The sequence below is a fragment of the Callospermophilus lateralis genome, chromosome 2, assembly GCF_048772815.1.
Source record: "Callospermophilus lateralis isolate mCalLat2 chromosome 2, mCalLat2.hap1, whole genome shotgun sequence".
Classification (NCBI taxonomy): domain Eukaryota; kingdom Metazoa; phylum Chordata; class Mammalia; order Rodentia; family Sciuridae; genus Callospermophilus; species Callospermophilus lateralis.
Window position 1 is genome coordinate 165,396,080 of NC_135306.1, and position 26,346 is coordinate 165,422,425.

A 26,346-nucleotide genomic window follows, 5' to 3' on the forward strand; every position below is an offset into this window, starting at 1 on the left:
TGAATGTTTTCTCTGATATAAGGAAGCTGATTCATAGTGGGGTAGGGAGGGGGAGCAAGGGAGGAATAGATGAACTCTAGATAGGGCAGAGAGGTGTGAGGGAAAGGGAGGGGGCATGGGGTTAGAAATGATGGTGGAATGTGATAGTCATCATTATCCAAAGTACATGTATGAAGACACAAAATGGTGTGAATATACTTTGTATACAACGAGAGATATCAAAAATTGTGCTTTGGGCTGGGGATATGGCTCAAGCAGTAATGTGCTCACCTGGCAGGCGTTGGGTACTGGGTTCGATCCTCAGCACCACATAAAAATAAAATAAAGAAGTTATGTCCACCGAAAACTAAAAAATAAATATTAAAAAATTCTTTTTCTCTCTCTCTCTTTAAAAAAATTGTGCTCTATATGTGTAATATGAATTGTAATGCATTCTGTTGTCATATATAAATTTTTAAAAATTAATTAAAAAAAGAAAATAACAAACACCTGAAAGTTTCTACAAAGAAATGCTTTTATATCTCTCTAAATGACTTGGCCATAGCCCTTCAGTAGTTTTGCATTCACCTTATCTGTCTGCACAAAGGTATCCTCTCCTCCTATTAAAAAAATAAAAACAAAAACCTGTTGTGAAGCAAAGCATCTAATCTTCAAAAGCTTCAAAATCCTAATTGTTCCTCTCTCCTTCACAAAAACAGCCCAGCAAGCTTCAAAAACAAGAGGAAAGCACATGAGGCAAATGTTACAGAGTTGATAACTAGTGGGAAAGGGGGAGAGAATGAATATGGGAATCTAGAGAAGATAGATTATATATATATAGAAAGAGAGAGAGAGAGATTAATTGTACTCAATAAATGCTAGGTATTTATGTATTGTTGTCATTGTGTATAAGATATAGAAAGAATTTTTTTTCAAGGTTATTGTGAGCCCATGAATGAGATAATGTTTGTAAAGCTCCCAGGCACAGTACTGAGCTCAGTGCTGAGCTGGTGTTTAATAAATGGTAGGTATTATTATTTTGAAGAAAGAAATAGATCTAAGAATGGACCTAAGAGGGGAGGGGGGAGGGGGGATAGTAGAGGATAGGAAAGGCAGCAGAATACAACAGACACTAGTATGGCAATATGTAAATCAATGGATGTGCAACTGATGTGATTCTGCAATCTGTATATGGGGTAAAAATGGGAGTTCATATCCCACTTGAATCAAAGTGTGAAATGTGATATATCAAGAACTATGTAATGTTTTGAACAACCAACAATAAAAATTAATTAAAAAAAAAAGAATGGACCTAAGAAAATTTTCTTCCCATTGGACATGAAGAATTGTGAAGTAAAAAATGTTGATGTGAGCCTCAACTAAATAAAATATTGTGAACCCTGTGAATATTGTAAGACCCATTGAATTATACACATTAAGTCATGTGGTATGTGATTAATCACAATAAAAAGCTATTAAAAATACTGTGAGCTAAATCTTCATCTCTACATTTTTATTGCTAGCATAAGGCCTAGAACAGTACAGTTCAATACATTTGTGCTGAAATAAGCAGGATACACTAAATGGGACAGGGCAAGAAAGAGAGCTCCTCTTTGCCTTGATCCTAGATCTCTCCTTTCCCCCAAAGAAGATGTTTTACATCATGTCATGTTTACAATAATTCTGTGGAGGGAGGTAAAGGGGCCTGTCTTCTTAAATGCCAGTCATGTTAGTACCTGGCTTCTTAAAATGGCCAGTTCATTCTCCATTTTGATAAATGAACGCTCAGAGGTATGTTTGCCAATGCCATTTTGACCCTGAATAAAGTCCATATCATATAAATGACTGAGGATTTTATGTGTCAATAATTATCATTTGATCAATTATGCTTCAATTACTTTATTTTCAAATGTATATTATTTATATATCATTACTCAAAAAAATTTTAAGTTTTTTAACTGACTCAAGCTAAGAGTATAAAGATCAAGTCAAAACAATAGAATGTATAAGTGGTTACCTACAAATGACTCACCATTGACCGTAATGAAGATTTTGCCATTGTTCCCAAACACAAGTTGAGAGCCACCAGGAGAAATTCTCCAGCTGAGGTAACAACTTTAGGTGGTAGAACATTCAGCTCCATAGAGTATCATTTTTTTCTATCAGGATTAATTTCAATCTTATGTACTCAATGTCACTTCTTGGACTATTTCCCTTGTTCTTTGACTCATGGAAATGTAATCATTGCCATCTGTACTATAGACAGTAACCACAGGTTCCTCATGGCAAATGATGACCCACATTGTCTTTAGCCTCATAATCTGTGCAAAGTGACTTAGGAATAGAGTACCGAGAAAAAGAGGTTGAAAAGTCATGATTTCCCCTATAAAGCCATAAGAACTACTTGCAGTACGCTACCAAAGCACAAATATCAGGCAGTAAATAAAACCATAAATGGCTTCGGTCATATAAGTCATACCATCCTCAGGAACAATGGAGAGAGGAGAAATTTGTCACTTCTGGCCCTCACTTTTTAACTTTCTAAAACTTAATGTTAGTCTTTCATGAATAGAGACCTCTAAGCAATTTATCCGAGTAAAAATTGGACATAAATCAATATACTTACAATAAATTAATGTTTGATAATGAGGTTAATAATCCCAAAAGGGAACTTATTAAAGGTTCTAGGGGGGTTTCCCTCTTTAGGGGGTTATATAAATTTAAAATAAATTTTCTTAAGAAAACAGTCCAGCTTAGTTTGTAATTTTCTAAAAACAAAACAGGTCCTATGACACATCCCTTGAGGAAACTGTCCAGTGATAATAACTATCAAGTCTTAATGCATTACTGCAGCACAGCTGTGAAGAGTTCTGAGACATTTCCCTGAAGTGGTGGTTCTCAGATTTCAATGTGTAGAATTACCTGGCAGGTGTGTTAAAATGCAGAGTCCCTCACCTCCCCTAACCACTATCCTCCCCAGTGATGGAGACCAGTAAGATGAATATTGATACACAATCCTAGTGGTTCTGATCCGCAGGTCCTGACCTCACTTTAAGAAACACTGCTCCCTAAGAAGCCAATAAAATAAATATGCTTTGCTTTACATTATAATGTGGATATCATCTAGGAAAATTTTTACTAAACCCAGTTAACTGTGATTTTAAAAACTAACATACAAGAGATTAGCTCTCTTTCCATCTTGTCGAAAACACCCACTAAATTGCATGACTGAACGCATGAACAATACAAAAAGCAGAGCACAAGATGAATGGAGTTAGTCAACATTAGTTCACTCAAAGGGAACTTACTATAAATTTGTTTTCTTTTCAGTCCCTAAGCTAAATGCCTCCCCCAAACCTAACAGTAAATAAATTTTCAAATATTATTGAAAATGATCCCAGTCCCAATATAAGGACAAAGACATTGTTGATTTAGATAATTGAAAGGGTATTTCATTGGAAATCAACCACAGTACATAAACTACACACAGTAGTAGAAAAAAAGGCCATTCATTTTAGAAAAGAAAAAGCAATTTTCACAAATCAAGAATTTTAATTATACAAAGTAAACAGTAGAAAACACAACAAATTAAAAATATTGCTCAGAATTTTCAGAATTGTTATTCAAAACTGATTGCTCAGTGGTGGCATTTAAAGGACTTTAAACCTAAATACCATTCCATAGTACTGAGAATATATAAAAATTACTGAAATTCTTGAGCTTTGTGTGTCTTTTTTCTTTCCTCAGGAATGTCCTACATCCTCTTTGATTAGAAATCCAGCCCACTTTTCAAAGTTCAGATCAAATTGCATTTCACCCTTAAAGCCCTTCCTAAATAACTGGGCCTTGCTATTCTGGTACTTTCCACTATACATCAAAGCACTTAATCATTAACACACAATTCAGCATTTAATGATATACTAGAATAAATTATTCATTACCATTTTATATTTACATTTTAATAGTTATATCTTCCACTAAGTTTTGGCCCTTGGAGATTTGGGGTCATGTCTCATACTTCTTTGATATACCTTCAGAACATAAAGTATATTGAGGCTGATAAACCTTAAACAACTACTCAACAAATATGTCAAAAATAATTTTAAAAATTACTGCCATAGGGAAAGATTTGCTTTAACAGTGACAGGATTGTTTAAGCAAAATATTTAGACCTGAGATATTTAAATATAAGTGACTAATGATATAGCTACACAATGGGATACTATATGATCATTAAAAATGTTGAATCCTTAGCAATTTGGGAAATGCAAATAAAAACTACACTGAGATTTCATCTTACTCCAGATAGAATGGTAATCATCAAGAATACAAATAAGAATGTGGAGAAAAAGAAACACTTATACAGTATTAGTGGGATTGTAAATTAGTAAAACCATTATGGAAATAAGTAGAGAGGTTCCTCAAGAAAATAAGATAGAACCATGATATGACCCAGCAATAGCACTTCCGAGTATTTATCCAAAAGAACTAAACTTAGCATACTATAGTGATACATGTATATCCTTGTTTATATAAGTACAGCTCCCAATAGTCGAATTTTGAAAACAGCCTAGGTGTCCAATAACAGATAAATGAAGAGAGAAAACATGGTATATACCCAATGGATTTTTACAAAGCCATAAAGAAGAACAAAATTATGTCATTTTCAGGAAAATGTATGGAACTGAAGAACATCATATTAAATGAAATAAGCCAAACTCAGAAAGTCAAGGGTCATATGTTTTCTCTCATATGTGGAAGCTAAAGAGAAAAGAAAAAGGGGTGGATTTCATGAAAATAGAAGGGAGATCAGTAGAATAAAGGCTAGAAATGCTGGGAGGGAAGAGAAGAGGGAAAGAAGAGGTACTAGGTAAAAAAATCTGACCAATTCATGTATGCATATGTACAAATACATCACAACAAATCCCACTATTTTATATCATATGAACACCAACAAAAAGTGTTGTCTATGTTGAATGCAGTGATATTCATAGTGATGAATAATAAAAGCAAACTGCATGCCCAATTGTAGAGATTTTTGAAGGTATATGGTTTATCCACATGATGAAACACTTTGAAATTATTAAAAATAATTTTTTTGCAGAAATTTAATTACATGTAGCAATATTCATAATGTGTTATGAATGAAAATTTATGTTGGTGAAAAACTTCTATGTATATATGCATATTTTCCCTTTAGATAGATAGATATGAATATAGATATACATATTAAGGGAAAAATAGGGAAACTGTATATACAAAGAAAAGAATCCAGAATACCTAACAAAATGTTAATGGTCATCTGATTGTTGGGATAATAGTTTTTTTTTTCTTTTGAAGTTATCCATTGCAAATAAAATATCATAAATAATACTTTTAATCAGAAAATAAATATTATTTTCAGAGTCAAATACGGATATGAAAAATATTGTAGAAATAATTTATTCACAAAGAAAGATGTACTAAATGGAAAAAGGGTATATTGTAATACTTAAAGTATTAGATCAATTATTTTGTGTGTGTGCATAAGGGTAAATTCTAACACCTCCCCCCACACACCTATATATACACAATTTGGAAAAATATGTACCAAAATATTTATAGTGGATTCTAAATGGTGGTATGACTATTAGTAAGTTTAATTTTCCTTTTTTGCTTATCTGTGTTTTCTAATTTTTCCTCAGTGAACATATTACTTATGTAATAAAGAAAAATCACTTTATAAACAGATACTTGAAAGCAACAGAAAAAGAGAATAATTTAAGAGAATGAAATTTGACCTTCTTGAAAATATAAAAGTCCATACATTATAGTCCTCCTGTACTAAACACAGAAAAAACAAATAAGTTTTTTTCCCTTTAATTTTCACAGTTGAAAGATCTAGTTTTCTTTTTAAGTAAATCTAATTATAAATAGAATACTTGTTATTTGATAAAATGTATATCCTTATTGCTAATATATGTGCCCCCTCCAAAATTCACATGTTGGACCTAAGACCTAATGTGATTGCACTAAGAGGTGGGGACTTGAAGTAATGTTTAAACCAGGAGAATAGAGACTTCATGAATGGGATTGGTAACTTTATGTATAAGAGGGCCAGAGACAACTAGTTGGGCCCTTCTTACCCTTCCAGCCTTTTAACATGTTAGAACACAACTTGTCAGCTCCCTCTAGAGAATACAACAATAAGTACCAACCTAGAAGTAGAGACCAGGCCCTCATCCAAACCAGAGACCCTACATCTAATAGAAGAAAAAGAAGTTCCTAATAAGACTCCTTTGGTACAAGAATTAAAATCAACAATCAATAAATGGGATGGACTAAAACTTAAAAGTTTCTTCTCAGCAAAAGAAACAAAGGTGAATAGAGAGCCTACATCTTGGGAGCAAATCTTTATCCCTAACACAAAAGATAGAGCACGAATCTCTAGGGTATATAAAGAACTCAAAAAACTAAGCATGAAAAAAACAAATAACCCAATCAATAAATGGGCCAAGGACCTGAACAGACACTTCTCAGAAGATGATATACAATTAATCAACAAATATATGAAAAAATGTTCATCATCTCTAGCAATTAGAGAAATGCAAATCAAAACTATTCTAAGATTTCATCTCACTCTAGTCAGAATGGCAGCTATTATGAAGATAAACAGCAATAAATGTTGGCGAGGATGTGGGGAAAACAGTACTCTCATACATTGCTGGTGGGACTGCAAATTGGTGCAGTCAATATGGAAAGCAGTATGGAGATTTCTTGGAAAATTGGGAATGGAACCACCATTTGACCTAGCTATCCGTTTCCTTGGTCTATTCCTAAAGGATTTAAAAACAGCATACTACAGGAACATAGCCACATCAAAGTTTATAGCAGCACAATTCACAATAGCTAAACTGTGGAACCAAACTAGATGCCCTTCAATAGATGAATGAATAAAAAAAATTGTGGCATATATACACAATGGAATATTACTCAGCATTAAAAGAAAATAAAATCATGGCATTTTCATTTTCAGGTAAATGGATGGAGTTAGAGAAGACAATGCTAGGTGAAGTTAGCAAATCCCAAAAAAACAAATGCTGAATGTTTTCTCTGATATAAGAAGGCTGATTCATAGTGGGGTAGGGAGGGGAAACATGGGAGGAATAGAGGAACTCTAGATAGGGCAGAGGGTGGGGGGGGAAGGGAGGGGGCATGGGGTTAGAAATGATGGTGGAATGTGATGGACATCATTATCCAGACACGAATTGGTGTGAATATTCTTTGTATACAACCAGAGATATCAAAAATTGTGCTCTATATGTATAATAAGAATTGTAATGCATTCCGCTGTCATATATAAATAAAAAATAATTTAAAAGGAAAAAAGATAAGATGCTAGGAATTGGTATTTGGAAAGCATGGGTCAGAAATGGGATTTTGCTTATTATAATGGTGTTGAAATCCATATACAAGTGGAAGTCCTTAAAGTTAAGAGAAATGACTGGGAAATGGCCTAAGGAACTGCATGAATTAAGTACTCTATTGGTACCCAATTTAATTGTAGCAACAGAATATTATCCTCTCTTATCCTTTAGCAAGACTGATTTAAATATATTCATTCTTATTGGATTGTATGCTGTTTTGATTTCCATTTTAATTGTAGACTTTCCAATTTCTGACAGCACCCAATCTATAGCAAACTTCTATTATATTAGACCGCTATCCAAAACCATTCAAGGCACGTTCAAATCCTCTAATGGGTTTAATCTAACACTCTCCTGATGAGACATGCCATGGTTCCATATAGCATATATTCTTTCTCACTAAAATGAATTATAAGCCAAATTTTCTTAACTAAAAGTATGTTCTTGGTATTCTCTGGGTAGAGGAAATAAATTAAGGGGATGGAATGTCTATAAAGAAGTTAAAAACAATAATAAAACCAACTAAAAATTGTTTTGGTTTTGGCCACTCAACCATGTCAGTGATCAATATTCTCTGGAAGGCAGATGGAAGTTTCAATAGCGTGTTCAAGTTACATTACATAACGTACATATATTTAGTATATAATATTGTTATATTACATATTATGTACTATATTTTGTGATTCCCTACTTTAAAGCACTTTTTTTATGAAACAAAAACTGCCTGCCAACTATAGAACAGGTCTTACATTACTAAAGTGTTATTGACTAACTGACAAAGAAAATTTACCTAATCTAAGTTCCAGGAACTTTTTGCTAGCAAAGGAAATCTAACCTTTTTAATATGTTGAAGACTAAATTGCTAATATTTACAGATTCTCTCTCAGAGTAAAAAGTATTTTTTATCTAAAGTGATATATTTTAACCAAAAGCATTGGGTAAAAGAAACTTACATAAATGAAAGTGCTGAATTTTATTCTAATTATAGATGATTCATGACAAAACTATCACTTGCTCTAATGGTAAAACAAAAATGTATGCCTTTTTCCTTTTAAATATTGCTGAATATATTAGGTTTACTTATAATTCTCAAAGTTGGCATAAAATTATGTCACGTGTCACTATTACTATATGGTTTAATAAAAGTAAAATTATTTGTGGATATGTCAGCAAATAGATTTGCTTCAGTATTTGCAAAAGTTTCATGACTCCTAAAGTATAAAAAGAAAAAGCTTCAGTTTAAAAATGTTATCTTAATTCACAGATAAAAATCACGAACACGAAAGTTTTCTAGATGGCCACATTATTGTGATTTTTAATAAACAGAAATCAATATACTACACAGAGTAAATACAGGAAAAAAAATTAAGTCTTCAAATTGTTAAGACAAGAACATAAAACAGTTATATTGCATTCCAATGCACAAACTCACATAGAAAAAATCAGACTTTCAAGATTCAAAAATCCTTAAGAATTCAGTTGTTCAACCCCACATAGCCCTTAAATCCTGTGCAAAAGAAGATGTAATAATAAAGTAATTAATAAAGTATAGGCAATCAAGGCCAAATTTTCTAGTTTAAGTTCCAGTTTTTCTGCCTGCCTCCCATATAAGCCCAGACAAGTTAGTTAACCCCTTTGTCTTAATTTCCTTCTTTGTAAAATAGGAGTAAAGAACCTATCTTATGGCTCAGTGATAGAGCACTTGCCTAACACGTTTGAGGCACTACATTCACCCTTAGCACTGCTTAAAAATAAATAAATAAAATAAAGTATTATGTATATCTACACAATTTTTGAAAATATTTGAAAAAGGAAACTACCTCAGAAAATTAATAAAATTAAATGTATGAGTAAAATTAAAACAGTGTCTGTTGCATAACGAGTGTTCATTACATCATGACAGCAATGATGAATAATAGCCCTAACAAGTAACTTTTGGCTTCCCTGTGAACATGGCACCTCCAAAAGCAGGCTATTCCATTTTTGAAGGGTTGAAGAAAACTCCTCTTTATAAAGAATATAAAATCTATTTCAATCTGTAGTTCTATTCCATGGAAATAATCATAATGGTAACCCTTTCAATACCAACACACAGCTATTATAGTACTTTTGTATCTCTGCCCCACCCACCAAACCCTAGGGAAAACATTCCAGTTTCCTTCATTTCTTCCTCATAAGACATAGTCCAGCCATTCTGGTCATTCTAGTCTGAGTGTGTTCCAATGCATTTCTCTCTTTTAGAGAGTGATTTTCTAAACAAAATATACTCAATATTGTCTGAACAACAAGAATTAAGATACACTATAACTGTCTTAGAGATACCATGTTTTAAAGATCTAATGCCATGAGACAGAGTTCAGTTTTTTGAAAGTGGGACCTAAGAACATTAAAGCAGGCAGGCCTACAAGTGAATTCCTTGGCACCTGAAGCAGTATTCTATCAAGTTCAGCTATGAGCTCATTCATGTGCCTATCAACTCAGGCAGTCATTTTCATTTGGACATTCATTACTCAAAACTACCATATTCTACCTAAACAATACTACCAGGGTAGGCTGAATTGGCTTAAACAATTTTAATCTTGAAATCAGGAAAGTTAAAAGTGACAAGAGACTTGGTGATTCTAATTCAGATATTCCATTTTTAAGATGAGAAAACTGAAGTCATGAGATATTGAGTGACTTTCCTAGATCACATAGTAAATTAGTGGCAAAGAGAGCACAGGTAACATCCTTTCCTCTAACTTATGCTCTCTCTATGTAACTCCAGGAAAAATATTTCCACTGCACAGAAAGAATTTTTTTTCTTTTTTACAATTTAAGGTATTGGAGGAAAAATATTATGGAGAAGTTGGAGATGTTGGACTGGTTCTGATGGAGCAAAGTTTCTACGCATGGAGAGCCTCAGGATCCCATAGAGTTTTTCTTAAAGGACAGCTACTTACTCTAGTGTCAAGTCAATTTTCTTCATTCCCTCCTCCTTTTGCAACTGTTTTTCTTTTCCTTCCTTATTTGAAAGATACCAGTGCACTTGTGAGAATAACTGTTATTATATAATCAGCAAGGCAAATAGTATGTTTTAAATGAAGAAACCTCTCAGGGTATGTTCTTCATACCTCACAAATATTATCATTACAAAGTACCAGAGTCCAATTAAGACTTGTCAAAATCTTTTTTTTTTTTTTCCTTATTGGAGATGCTATTCTATGACCAGGGAAGTCCTTCCATGGCCAAGCTAGACAGATTACTTCAAATATCACACACACTTAGCCCTCAGGACTACTCTGTGAGCTCAACAATCTCATTTCATTGGATCTTGTCCAGTAAAATTCTCAATTTTGAGGATTTAACTATAAAAGCCATCAAATTTCCTTCTAATATGTCAAATAAATATGATGGCTTCACAAAAAACTCTGGGTCATCTAGAAAAAATGTAAATAACATCTCCAGCTGTCTCATTTGTTTTTACAACTAGAACAAGTACAAAAAGATAAAAATGATTCCCCAGAAGTGATGGTGCTTATAAAAGAATTATCTATCCACTCACCTATCTGTACTTGCATTTCCAAGAAAAGGGAAATGCAAATGTCACCAATTTAGCACAAAGTAGTAAGTAAGAAGTCTAATTCTGCCAACAAGTGCCCCAATGTCTACAGACTCTACACTTCCCAACCTGAGGGCAACTAATGACTGAAGTTATAATCCCACAGCCCATGGCTACTCTCAGGAAAGGGAATGAAAAGGCATGAATTTTTTTTTCTTATCTTCCAAATAGCAAAACACTAAGATTCATTCCTTGACCTAGTTTTTCATCAAAGAGTAGCCAGGAAGAGAGTTGAACTATAACCTCACAATTACAGAAAGCAAAATAAATAAACTATAATCAAAATACAAACAAAATACATCAGTAAGAGAACAAAAATAAAAGAGGAACTTTTAGTAAAAGCACACACCAGGTACAAAATAAATTAATACAACTGAAGGACTAATATTAATTCTGAATTCAAGAGTAAAAGTGTTCTCAATTTGTTCATGGATACATCAATTTATATTAGCTAGTTTGGTGCTATGCAAATTTTTTTAAACCCTAAATAAGAATAACTGCCACCTATGTATTATAATTCTTCATTAAGTTTCTAAGTAGATTAATCTCTTCTGTTTCACCATTATAATCTATTTATGCTTGAATGAAGGCACATTTCCTCTCAGAAGTTTAACAAATTTGAGAATATTGGATTTAAGGTACTCTCAATACACTGGCGTGGAAACAATTCAGAGGTAAATTATAATGAAAGCAAAAGTTTACAAAATAATTTTCAATCATTTTATTAAATAAGCTTTTTCATTTTCTAGGGTGCTAATGAAATATAAAGAAGGTAAATGAAATGAATAAATATTCATTGCTAATTTCAACCTGATTGCAAAATTTTATTAGCAAAGGTTTGTAATTTATACTTTAGATATGAGAATGTGATTTATGTAAAGATATATCATTGAACTCAATTTGCATCACCTAGAAAAGTACTGCCTAGAGGTCATGGAACATAGTGACGTCAAAATAATACTTAAAACATTAATATTATATAAAAACAAATATTCCATCTCAGTGAGAGTTGTATTAATAAAAGAAATAATAGCTAGAAGTTGCTCTTCTTTTAAAAGGTTACATTTCTCTTGGAAATTTTATTGCAGAGGACAATCAAACAGTGGGATAGTTTGCATACTAAGGTAATTAGGGCACATTCCTTAGAGGTATTCAAGAAAGATTAAACATGTTTGTGGAAGGAACAGAGTAGGGTCTTTCCTGCTCAATTTAGGTGGTTTGAGTCAATAATCAGAGATGGCCCTTTCAATCTTATCTCAATGAATGGTGCAAGCAGGAAGCATTATGTTAAAGTTGTCTTTATGGAAAGCCAACCTCTCCAAATTAAAAAAGGTAGATCAGTGGAATGAGATGGACATCATTACTCTATGTACATGTATGACTGCAAATATGGAGCATATGCTGCAATTGTGTAAAATAAATCAAAATGCATTCTGTTGTCATATATACCTAATTAAATTTTTTAAAAAAGAAACAACAAAAATTGTTTTAAAAAGGCAGATCTCAATTTGTTCATGCATGCAAACACAATTCTGGCTTCCTCCTCCCAAAGCAATATGCTGCCTATCAGAGTCATCACCATCTTACTGATCTAGAAGGACCTTGAGATTCATCTCTATCTCTAGATATGAAAAACTCAAATTAGCATGTAAATGACAGCATACCATTTAATATATACTTTATTTTCTACAACATTTCTTAGAAGCATAACAAAAATGTGCACACTTCATTATTCCAGTTATGATATTTCATTATAGTGATGTACCCAGAAACCAGGTAAGGAATTGCGTGGAGGAATTCTGTAGAAGAAAGTAAACATTAGCCAGACCTACCTGTGGCCTGAAACCATACTAGTGGAGTTCTGCTTTAATCAGAAAATTATTGGTGTCCTGATATGGGCTTTCACTGATTAATAATGAACAATTTTGAGAAAGGCTTATCTATCTAAAAAGTAAAATCTACACTTGAATGACATTTTAATCCATCAAGAAAAATAAAAAGGGATGGGTAGTACAGTGGTAGAGCACTTCTTAGTATGTGTGAGGCCCTTGGTTTGAGTCCCAGCACAGCAAAAGAAAAAAGGAGGGGAGGGGTACTGAATAAAAGAATCCTGCTCAAACTGTTGCTAGACTAGATTATGTAAGATTGTCTATTAGTAATCCAGTCTCATTTTAAATCATTTTTATAACTCAACTTCTCCTGTGTCCAGAAAAGCTATCAACCCCAAGCTATACTTTGGGCACACAAGAATATTTACATATGGGTAGTATACAGGAAATGTCAAGCCACAGGAGCAGCACCACTGTGAGATGTTACCAGCAGCATATAGGTGAAAGAAATGAAAACAAAATCGTTATGAAACATAAAGGTACACATCAAACTGAACACAATTAGGAAAATATTGGCTCTATCCCACAAAAGATAATCCTTGTGAACATGCAGGAATGCCATAAATTTTAAGTGAATGTCAGTGGAGTTCATTAAGAGATTCATGTTATAGTCAGTGCTCTGCAAACTCCAGTCACTGGGTCTCATACAGTCTGAAAGATTAAAATAAAAATAAACATGGCATATCCCATCTCCTTGAAGACATTCTGTATACACAATTTTATTACACTGAAAAAAGATACTAGGGTCTGATTTTCTTATAACTATAAAATACAAAAGAAATACAAGTCATTGCACAGATGTAGCAAAGTACTTGGTTTTTATATTTTGGCAGGTGCTCAATATGCAGCCCACATAATCACATGTTAATGACTGGAGTGGGTTAATCAGTATGCATACCTGATTCCTTAATATCCAAGGGGAGGGAAGCCAAATATTCCAGAGCATGCTAATGTTTCTACTTTTGATAAAGATTTTAATAATATACTAAGTAAGGAGGAAAACTTTTCCAAAATGTTTCTTTAGAAAGGTGTATTATATCATTAAGAATAAACATAAAATAATTCATCATTCTATTAACATTGAGATATTTCTAAGAAGCATACGAGTAATTCTTTTTTTATAAAATGTAGCCAGCCATATTTCAGGAACTTTTTAAAAATTACATGTTTAAAGAAATAGCAGAAATGAAGTAATATGCATAATCATGGTATAAAAATTATAAAGGTTATTAATGTGTTAATACTAGATAACACCAGTTTTCTATTTCATTGGCTATAGCAAGTTTGCCAAATTGCATGCAATAAAACATGCTTTTATTTTTTAATTCAAATTGTAAACAAATTATTTCTGACATTAAATTTCTGAGATAGATTTAAAAGGTTACAGTTCTGTGTGCTAATTGAGTTTCAAATTTATAGAAAATAGGAAATCCCCCATTGGGCTTCCTAGAGAATGTTGTCTGACAACTCCAGGGCAAGGACAGACATTCTCACTTATTAATAGAAACCTAGGTTTAAAGCTGGGCATGGTGGAACATGATTGTAATTCCAGTGACTTTGGAGGCTGAGGCAGGAGGACCATAAGTTCAAGGCCAGCTTCAGCAATTTAGCCAGGCCCTCAACAATTTAATGAGACCCTGTCTTAAAATAAAAGTTAAAGAGTAAAAGGAGATATGGCTCAGTGGTAAAGCACCCCTGGGTTCAATCCCCAGAAAAAAAAGAAAGAAACCTAGGTTTGAACTTTACTTAAATTGAATCAATTCCCCAAATCTGAAAATTAGGAGAGCAGCAACTAAATTTCTTAAAAAATAATTTATGAATGCTTTTTTCCAGTGCTTCATAAACAAATCAGGTACCACAAAAGCTATACATAAATCTTACCTAAGGCATTAAGACTAGAAACTAGTTAGGACTAGATGAACTAGTGGCTTTCACTACACTTTCTAAATTACAATCCCTATAAAAGAAAGGAAATTAATTTCATTTGAGTATTGACTACCATTTTAAATTACTAAATCAATATCCATCCCTCCCTCCCTCCCTCCCTCTCTCTTTCTGTCTCTTCCACACGCTTGCGAGTGTGCATGCACACACACACACACACACACACACACAACAACAACAACAACAACACAACAGTTAGGGAGGTTCATTTAAGTTTTTAAATCTTTCAAAAAGTAACAAGATGAGAAATCTTCTAAAAGTCTGTCACAACATAAAGCATGGATAAAGCTTTTATCCTTACTAAAAATTCCTGGACAGTGTTATCACACAATGACAACAGCTCCATTCCCAGAAATGGTATAAAGTCCACACCAGAAATTTTATGACTCCAAGTGAACTACATAAAACACTCTAGAGCTGATTAGCAACTTCATGAACTGAAAGCAACAGAGGCAGAGAGTAAAAATTGTTTGCAAGCAAGAAAGCCTTGTTCCCAGTAGTTATTTATTAAATATCTCAGCAGTCCCATTATTATTTTCTTTCAATTACAACAAAGGACATTATTGGCATCTTTTATTTATAGTGGAAAATTAATTTATACTGGAAAATTCTAGAACTTAAAAATAATTTAAATAGGTCTCAAAGAAGTTAGTATATTCTACAACTAAGAGTCTAATATGGTTCTTCCTACTCAGACTACTAGGCAAAAGCCAGATGTTATTATATAATGCCATTTTTGTCAATATAAGCATGCATGTGAGTGCACATGTGCACGTGCATATAAGGTCCCACTTATAATCTTATTGTCCTCACACTGTATATTTCGAAAGGGAGACTGTTGGTACCTTCCCCCAATATCCATAGCCTACCCAGAAGTCAGCTAAGAATAGTGGCCTCTTGCACAAAAAGCTGCTGTGTCTCTTGCTTGGGGCCATTGTTTGGCCAGGAGTACGACTATCTGCTTGTCACCTCTCCTTGAACTCCTCTCCACCTTACCTCTTATTCATTCTTGATTAGGTTCCTGCTATGTGTACATTAACTATTCTCTCTACCCACCATATGAATTAGGTCTTCTTCAGAATCTCTTAGATCTCTTCAATGAATAACCTCCCTAACTGTTAACTCCTCTAATTTTAAAACTTTCAGCTGCACTACTATGATGGTTTCCTAATAGGTGTTCCTAATACTGATGTTGTCTTCCACAACTCATTATCTATACAGCAGGCAACATGACTAAAAAAAAAAAAAACAAAACAGCCAGGGACAGTGGAGTGTAATCCCAGTGTTTGGAGAGGCTGAGACAAGGAGGATCACAAGTTCAAAGCCAGCCTCAGCAAAAGCCAAGGGCTAAGCAACTTAGTGAGACCCTGTCTCTAAATAAAACACAAAATAAGGCTGGGGATATGGCTCAGTGGTAAAGCACTTGCCTTGCATATGTAAGGCACTGGGTTCAATCCTCAGCACCACATAAAAATAAACAGATATTGTGTGTCCAACTAAAAAAAAATATTTAAAAAAAAATAGGGCTGGGGATATGGCTCAGTGATCAAGTGTCCCTGAGTTCAATCCCTAGCACCAAAACAAACAAACATAAACCATGTTACTCCCCTACTTAAAATTTGAAATAAAGTGCAAACATCTCACTGTAGCCTACAAGGTCCCATAATATCTGTCATCTCCTGTCTCCTTGATTTCATCTCATAGCTTTCATTCCCTCTCCTGCCACTCCATTGTTTTCTGTTGTTCAAACACACCAATCAAAGGGCTTTTGTACTTCTTATACACTCTGGTTGGGTGTCTTTTGCCAAGTCTTTATACAGTTGGCTTCTTCTTGCTATTTCAATTTCAGCTCAGATACCCATCTTCAAAAAGACCTTGGACTGGGGATGTGGCTCAAGTGGTAACACGCTCGCCTGGCATGTGCGGGTCGCTGGGTTCGATCCTCAGCACCACATAAAAATAAAATAAAGATGTTGTGTCCACCAAAAACTAAAAAATAAATATTAAAAAATTCTCTCTCTAAAAACAAAAACAAAGACCTTGCCTTTCTCTTTGCTTATTTTTTTATCACATTCTTTAATTTCCTTCATAGCACTTGTCATTTTCTGAAATTGTCTCAATCCCTGAAACTTAATAAGTTCCATGAGAGCAGGAATCTTATCTTTATTACCCATAATGCAGTCTCTTGAACCTGGAATTTAATACGGATGTGTAAGTATATACATAGAAATAACTAACAATGCTAATAACATACTTTAAATTATAACTCTAAAGCAAAAAATAAAAAATAAAAAGGAGGGATCTAAGTAATGTATACCTCAATTAATTCATATGACAAGTAGTTATATATAAGTTGCACAAAAAATGTTTTGTAATTTGCAAACAGATTCACTAACAATGTATAGGCTCACCTGTTCTTAACTATGCTTAATATTTTAGCAGAAAATTATTATGTCCATCATATACAGATCACTAAACATTACCACAAAAAAATCTCTCTCAATATTTGTAACATAGAATGATACACTGTACATTTTTCCATGAAAATGTTTATATTTATTCCTGACTAATAAAAAAAGATATTGACACACTGGTGCCAGATCAAAACAGCAGTGGTTGAACATAGAAAGGAGAGTGAATTCTTATGTCTACTAACTTTTCAACCATTGAATGCTGTCACCAATTAAATAGCACATTAAATTTAAACTGAACATTTTGTTGTCCATAATATAAATAATTGTTATTAGAATAAAAGTCTAAAATTTTCACCTCACATTGGTCTTTGAATTCTTATCTTTAAAATTTCTGTTTTGCTTCTGTGTTTATGCCATAATAAATTCTTTTCCTTGTCTGTAACTATGTGATCTTATATTTTGTTAGAGTGATGCCTCAAAATAATCAGAGTTTTAACAAGTGTTTTTTTTTTTCTAATCAGGAAGTGGGGATTAGCAGAACTAATTTTTTATTGTTACTTTCTCTTACAGAAAAGCTCCTCTGTGCTCTCAATATTTCAAAGTTCCACCCTTCCTGAACCCAGAAAATAAGAAACTTTTAGGTTTTGTTTCTAAATATTGGAGAATGAGGGCCATTGCTGAAACTAGTAACAATAGAAACTGAACATATAAAGATAAAATTTTGGTGTTTTTAGATTTTCTTTTAAATCTTATTTCTTTACAACTATATTATGAGGTTCAATTACAGAAAATAAAAAGGCACAATCCATTGAAAAGAACTGCAAGTTTCATGTCACTTCACAAACATATTTTGGACTTCACATTTATTTTAAAGTAGAAAAAGGTAAGATTTTTACTAAATTTGTACATTATTTATAGTTCTCCCATGCCAACACGCACATACTCAAACGTGGGCACCCACTAGCTCTTTGTACGTGTTCAGGTCTGCCAGAAACCTAAAATCCTTCTATTAGTTTTCTTTCCAATAAAGTGAAATTGGTTGGTGATATAATACTTGCAGTATAAGTCACTATAGGTCTGATGCTACAATTGTTACACATTATTGAATCTATCTATAGTGAAAAGGCAGCACAAAGGGAATTTCCAAATGCAGCTGCTATTTCCCATTTGTTAAATCCCTTTATTACACCATATAAGTACACAGCTGGGAAATACTATAGAGTGGGAGTTAAAACAAAATATTTTGGCTTCCAGACATTCAGAATACACAAAGACTTCAGTGGAAAGCAAAGCTTGATATCAAAAGAGAGTGAAAGTTTGAAAACATTTCTAGGAGCATTATTTCTTTTCAAACTAACATATAAAATATTTATGACTTAAAACTATTTCATACCATCATAAATTGCATTTAATATAATTTAGTTGATAAAAATTCAATATACATTACTAGTATCTATTTCTGACAAATATTAGATTATAAAAGTTTGAGAATAACTCACCAAGCAATTTGGCATTTGCCAAGGAAGAAAATTTTATAAGAAATAATAAATAAATATTTTCTAGAGAAATAACATTTGAACTGTATTATTGGGTCCAGTTATTTGTATTTGTCCAATTATTTCTAGTCCAGTTATTCATATTTGTCCATGACTATATATTTGGCATAAAAGCCAAAATGTCTTGAACCTATCTCTTCTCTCCATCCCCTCTTCCTCTATACTAATCCAAGTCACTATCACCTTTCATCTAGATTTCTGAAATGGTAATCCCAATGAACCTTTCTCCTTTTCAATCATGCTTACTTCCCATCTATTCACTATACCACAGTCAGAATCATCTGTTTGAAATGTTCTTAAATCCTTCAAAGGCTTTTTCAATGGTGTTAGATCAAATCTTGCCTTCATCATGTTATCTCCAAGGTCCAGTTTGATTTGAGGCCCTATTTCATCAACAACATCTGATGTTACATTGCATCCTCATTTATTATACTCCAACCAGAAAGATTATCTTTTATTTCCTTAAATTAAATTATATTTTTCTCACTTCAAATATTTCATTCATGCTGTTCCCTTTGCAATTCTTCTCTTTTTGGCACTTTTCCAGGATAGTATCTGTCATCATATAAAATTTTTTCTCCCAGTTTTCCTAACTACACTACAAGCTTTTTGAGAGTAATTAGGTTGATGGTGATCCTAGCCATCTATTCTAAATTAGGTTTGCCCCATTATGTTCTCAGATAACATTATGTTCTTTTTCTTCATAGCACATATCACAACTTTAATTGGGCATATTTGCATGTATATTTATTTAAATTCTATCCCCTGTCCTAGACCCCAAGAAGGCACAAATCACTGTTCACCATGATACAGCCAGTACCTAGCTTTTCTACCTAGTAGAAAGCTTGGTATATGAAAGGTGCTCAGTGAATATTTGTTGAAATAAAAATAAAACATGGCCCCATTATCTTGCCAATGAGCAGTGGCAGTGACTGGATATCTATATCTCATCTATTCTACCTTAGAGATATAATATGATAAATTTAAGTTCAATCAAAGAAACAGACTTTAGTCTTGCCTTATTTTACCTTCCCCCTTTTCCCTACTTAAAGAAAATAAATCTTCTAGTGGATCTAATTTTACAATGTTGATTGTCTTCCAAACTAAAATTAGTCAAGAAATGTTTCATTTATCTTCCAATCCCATACTTCTCACCTACTTCTCCAAAGCACTGGCTGTGTCTGCAAAATCATCTCAAAAAGAAAAATGTCTCTTCCATAAGTTACTGAATTAAGTCCCTGAGACAGTAAACATATAGCAAGAATTAAAATATGTGTTCTCAGTAGTAAATAGTTTTACTATTTAAATAGTAGATACAGTTTAAATAGTATCTTATTTTTTTTATTAAGGAAGAAAAATTTCCTCATGTACTACTTAAAATATTTTTTATTAACTTTCAAAAGTTAAGCAATGAAAAACAGGGTTTAAAACTTCTAATCTAATAAAATATATTAAGTTTTTGGTTTCTTCTAGATTCTAAAACAAATAGAATATTTTTGCTTTATACTAGATAATTAATTTCACTTATTATGATTTCTGTTTTGATGGTTAGAGATGGAAGTCAACTTGGGAAATCTGGCTCTAGTACACTACATTTATATGATATGTTGCTTCTACTTTTAGAGAAAAATGCAGTCTGATTGAACAATACTGAGGAGCTTTACTTGTCCTTTGATATTAATATATAGGGACATAAGTGAGAAGAGCTTCATATAAATCAAGACTAACCATTAAAAATGATAAGTACCTGCCTTTCCTTACTGAAGACATATTCACCATATGATCTCATTCACATAGATATATTTGCTTAATTAAATTTTTAAATATTAACATACTTTCCTTGATCATATCTATTCTAATATTACCAAGTTCATCATCTTAAATTCAGGGATTCAGAGAATAAGATAAACAAACCATACCCCATAAAAATATCAAATATCTTTTAAAAAGTTGACCTAATAATTGGACATAAACTAAAATCACAAAACAGTTTCAAAGTTTTCCCAGTTACTAGTATAATAGTAACATATATCTGGTGATTGTTTCATGACATGAGCACAAATAACTCTAAAGCCATATATTTTGAGCTTTCCCTAAAACACCTACATAAAATTAGGACATACTAGAAGACCCACTTGGTAGCAATAACCAAATTTTAAAGCTCACCATTCTTTGCTGAGATGACAGAACGCTGTCCCAATCAGCATCTTGTTGAATGGTATTGACAAGTGTTGGTAGCTCCTCAGAATGAGGTTTGTTGTGCATTATGGGGTGCAGAGGCAGATGGGAGGCCACATGTTGATCACTGCCCTCTTCCTTTTCCCTTGAGGTCAAATCCTGGGTCATGGCTTCCTCTCCATCAGCTGCACAGGCAAATGGAGAGGTGGCTTGCTTGGAAGACATTCTTCTATAGAAAAAGGAAAATGCCATGAATTCAAAAGGATTTTCAACAACAAAAGAATGAACTGTTCCTTGTATTTGACTAATTCAGAAGAAATAAAGTTCTTTAATTTTAGAGATAAAGTCTACTCTAAACCACTGATAAAAAAAAAAAAAAAAAAACTTTTGACTTATATGTCCCACTTTCCCCCTGTGGTTTTAATTCTGCACACCTCTTCCCAGAATTTTGTGCATATTTCTCTCTTATCCAATCCATAAATGAAATTCTTACAGAATATGTCTTCACAATGTATGGTATATATGTGTATATATTTTTCCTCCCAGTTTTCCCAACTACACTACAAGCTTTTTGAGAGTAATTAGGTTGATGGTTAGCAATGAAAAGAATGAATGAATGGAATGACAAATGAGTTGGTTTGCAGGAAGATTTAAGAGCAAAAACATCCAATTTTTCCCATGGCTTATGTAAGAACAAAAGAAGTTTATGTACAAAAGTATAATCAAAACAAATAACACATGATGAAGTCCTAAGCAAATCTGGTCTTTACTTTTTTAGTTTTCACCTTTCATTGTGAGTACCAGACTAACACTATTTTACATGGTGCTCTGAAGCTTTCTAAAGACCTTGAAGATCTGTTGATTGTTGTAAGTTATCTTGTAAGTGACTTATTTATTGAGTGGATTATAATGTTAGATTAGTCTTTAGGCAGTTTTATAGCATTTAAATTAGGTATCTGAAATAAATATACCCCTGTTTTATGTTAGAAAGTACATATAAGATTCAAAGCATTTCTTGTGAAAATAGTAAAATGCCTACAATGCAAAATATTTTAAAACCTCCAAAAATAATATTGAACATTCACTTGTGTATCCACAAGTAAACATTGATTATATTCTGCATGACATGGTCTCCATTCTGTGTTTTCATGTGTAATCAGATAATCATGGCCATTAAAAAGAAGTTCAAGACTTTTAGAATATCACTTTGTGAAAATGAATTTCCTAGCAAAATGGGTAGTAATAAAACCACCAAAAGTTTTAATTTAAGAAAACATTTTTTTCTAAAACTTTATGTTGTTCTTGGTTTATTGTATCTCTAGCTCTAAAACTGCTGTGTAATGAAAGGAATGAAATCTCCACCTTAATTGCTCTTTAACATTAATTGATTTCATACCATTTTTTTAAAAATGCACAAATCAGTTAACGTAGGAAACCACATGAGCATTTTTCAAATTAGCAAATCATTAACTTGCTAGTACTGTTTCTACAGACAAATAAATACTGATTAAAGGGTCTAGAAATCTGAGATTAACAGTTAAATTTACAAATCTGTCACATGCTTTCATGAATATTGCAGTGAAGGAAATATCAAGTGCAAAGAAAAATAATTAAGTTAATTCCAATTTAAACAGTAGTTTTTATGTAGCAGCCCATGTTTCACATAGGATTTAACAGCTAATGTTAAATTTCTCACAATTAATGAGGGGGCTCAGATTTAGTATCCTACAGTGAAAAAAATTAATATAAGATCAGCTAATCTAATTATGCATAGTTCTAAATAAAAGTATTACAGGCTTTTGAAGTGCTTTGAAACATATTAAAATGCTGATACCTACTTAAAATAATCAGTCTACAAATAATAAAATTTCATCTATTAGACTTGATATTAGAAACTAAAATGGGGGAAGAGTGCAGAAGAATGCCTATATTTTCTTTGAAGGTAAAGAAATTAAATGTTTTAAAGAATGCTATATCAAAGAATCAGATGCTTGAACGATTTCTATCAGTACCAACAAATGGACATACACAAAAAATGATAACCAAAGAATGTTTACTTAGTATACAAAAATTACTACATGGCTTACTTTATTGGCCCCATAAACACTATAGTAAAACCAGGCAAAAATTATAACTGATCTCTAAGTTTATCAAGAGCTTGCCACAAACAAAAGTGTTTTCATAGTTCAGATAATGACAGCTGATAATGTAATTATTCACATTAAAAACAAAAGAATAAATTTACTGCTGCTTTTTAAAACTATTAAATACAATTGAAAGTCATAATCCAAAACTCAGAGAAACTTTAGCTCCCCCAATAAACATCCTCTTATAATAAAGAGATTTGGCTCTTTCCAATAGCAATATCTTTGATTGTTGCTTTAGCATAAATTAATCATGACACAAACCCAAAATGAAAATAGTCTCTTAAGAATAATTTCAACTATAAACTGCACTAGTGAACAATAGCCCACAATCCTAATTAAACACAACCGTGCAGCTGTAAAAATAGCCTAAATCTGTCCAAAGCTATGAGTTGAGTTTAAAGGCTGGTTTTTTAGAGTGTTTTCTTAAGGAAGGCTGGGTCCTCAGTCTTAATCAGCCAATAAATTATTTCCTGCAATTACATTAAATAGAAAATTATCTTCAAATGGGGAGTGTTAATTGAAAATCAAAATTCAGAGGGAAGTTTAGAAATTACACGCTGAATACAATTAGTGAGGAAAGGCTTCACCTCTCCTTCATCAACAGTCTTCTGGTGATTCCTCCAGTGACCATCCAGGAAAGCTACCTATTTATAGCATCACACAATTTGTATTTTATTTTGCACCTACAAATACAAATGTGTATCAAGGTTACAAATAAAAGACAGGCTGCCAAAAAAAAAAAAGGCATATTAAATGTGACTGTTCATCCTCAGTTCACACCATTTTAAGAAGAAAAGGAGAAGAGGGAGGAAAAATAACAATGGTTAACAACCAATGGAAGCATACTCAACTTTGAAATCCCTCCTTTTAGTTTTGTCCCTCATTTTATTTAATTTCATGTGTTTTAGTTTATTATAATTCTGAAATATGTTAACAGAGAAATATCTCTGTTTGATAAAATTGTTGGACTTTTTTCAGGTTTGTTTTTATTTTGAGTTTTGATGTTGAGGCATTTTGTTCCTGATGGTGGTTTTGTTTGGGTTTTTAAGTAAATGTGCACAAATTATTTTTAATACATAGCTTATTTAAATAAACCTTAGATTTGCTGATTATTAGATTCAATTTACTGATTTTATATGCAATTGTTTATTTTGTAATCCTTCAATTTATTGATTATATCCTCATTCATTTTCTTTCTTTAGCTTTCCCTTGTTAAACATTTTACTAGACCAACTAAACTGTATTCTAGAAATTGCAATTAACTTGACTTTTGGTAATACCTATACTACAACCTCTTTACTACAGCTGCTCTCCTTTAAAAACTCACAAATCAAATATACCTTGTTAATCAATGTTTTAAACATCATGTGGAATGCTTATACTTATTTTAATGCTCACATCAGTACTTTTACATTACAAAATCTTTCACCTCTCCTCCAATGTTTTAGAATAGCACCTTTGCCTAGCTGCTACCATATACAACTAATCAGCAAAAGAAAATAAAAATCTATGCGCAAATGGTCAATTTCTATGTGACTTTACTTTGTTTTATTTTTGCACTATTATAACTTAAAAAAATCATTCAAATGAATTGTTTTTTTAATTTGTATTAAAAAAATCTTCCTAGTTATACCCCCTGAAAACAGGGGTTTATAATGGAAGTGCTGACACAACCCTAACTAAAGCAGCGCAAATGTTGCCGCTATAATACACAAAATCAAGTTCTATTATTCTAAACTATCCTCGCTCATGGGATTTTTCTTTACTGTGCTCCCAGCCAAACTGCTGAAGCATGAAAAATTTAAATGCAATCAAATGCGCCCAATTCTACTTTACTAGAACAAGTGTCTACAGTGGTACAATCTTAAAAGGAGATGCAACAGATTTGTTTGGTGTTTTTTTTAACTGTTTATTTATAATACAGTGCATTGGAGATAAAATAAAAGAGGAAATTACACTCACATGGTACCAGTGTATTGACTACACAGAGTACATTATAATCAGAGAGAAAAACTACATTGTCAACTTATCACATTGGTTAAACAAGATGGTTTTCTGGGGCATAGCTATTATCAAGTAAAATCTCCCAAGAGAATTAAATATCTTTGGGACATATAAAACTGAATTCCCATCATATGTTCCCCAATTTTGAAATGTCTCTGGCCAACAGATCAAGTGAATTCCCAGGATACCAGGCCAGTGGGAAGAACTTCGAGCTTAGGACATTAGAAAATGAGATTGTTGGAGATAAAGCCTCCAATAATTGATATTGGGAAGTCAGTAAGAATGCTTCTAAAAAGGTCATAATTATTCTACCCAAAACCTCCAGTGTAAAATCTGAATGTTTAACCATTACAAACTGACTCAGACAATAAACTTACTTTCTGTTCTTAAACAATAAATTAGAATTAGTTGGCCCAAGATGTTATAAAACCATCAGGATTTCAAATACCTATATAAAAAGTCCTCTACTTCATAAAATTATATTTCCTAGAACCTTTCTGATATGATATCATTATTTTAAAGTTATTTTTTTAAAGTTAGGATTATATTTAAACAAATTAAAACTTTTAAATGTTTTTATAAGGCATGCCACTCAAAATTACATTTTTAAAATTATTGCTTGGAAAGAAACCATCTCTCAAAACTATTATTTGGTACTGTCCAAAAGAGCCATTGAATTCACTGAATTTTATTTATTTTTAAAACATTTTTATTACTTTTATGAGTATTATCAAATGGCCTTCACTTTTTAGGTGTGTTACATTTATTCAAAAGATTTCTGTTTTTTAACATAAAGCAACATTTTAATAGTTGGTTTACTTACAGAAAAAATAAAAAGTTCAGGCCAACATTCACATTTATTTTTGCAGCTCAGCCCTAGGCTACCAAGGGTAGACTTATTTCAGTCAGAATATTCACTGTTAATTTAATGTTGCACTTGATCTGATTCTGAGAAATAAACAACTAATTTTCCAAAAATATAACAGTGCCTCTCATTTTAAGGAGCATGAGTAACAGATATGTTCTGCTGCCAAAGTGCACAATACCCAGGAACCTTTACAAAGGATGCCAATCCACCCAGCCTAGAGCAAAGAATGATTTTAAAATCGTCTTCCTGTACACTAATTCCCACGTTTAGGGATCTTGGGAAGGAGTTACAAGGAGAACTCTGATTTTAGACATCATAATGAAGACATTCCTTTTAAAACCTTGCCTGCTTTATTCTGGT

The 26,346-nt window shown here is 32.6% G+C and overlaps 1 protein-coding gene across 20 annotated transcripts in view; it reads right to left on the reverse strand.

The window, feature by feature from the left end:
* Positions 1-26,346, reverse strand: part of Sox6 (SRY-box transcription factor 6) — a 578,220-nt gene that overhangs the window by 316,266 nt on the left and 235,608 nt on the right. For all 20 annotated transcript variants that reach the window (XM_076846924.2, XM_076846921.2, XM_076846938.2 and 17 more), the window contains one exon: positions 20,956-21,196. In XM_076846924.2, the coding sequence (XP_076703039.1) occupies positions 20,956-21,192 (237 nt within the window). In that variant the 5' untranslated portion in view covers positions 21,193-21,196. The remainder of the gene's footprint in view (positions 1-20,955; positions 21,197-26,346) is intronic.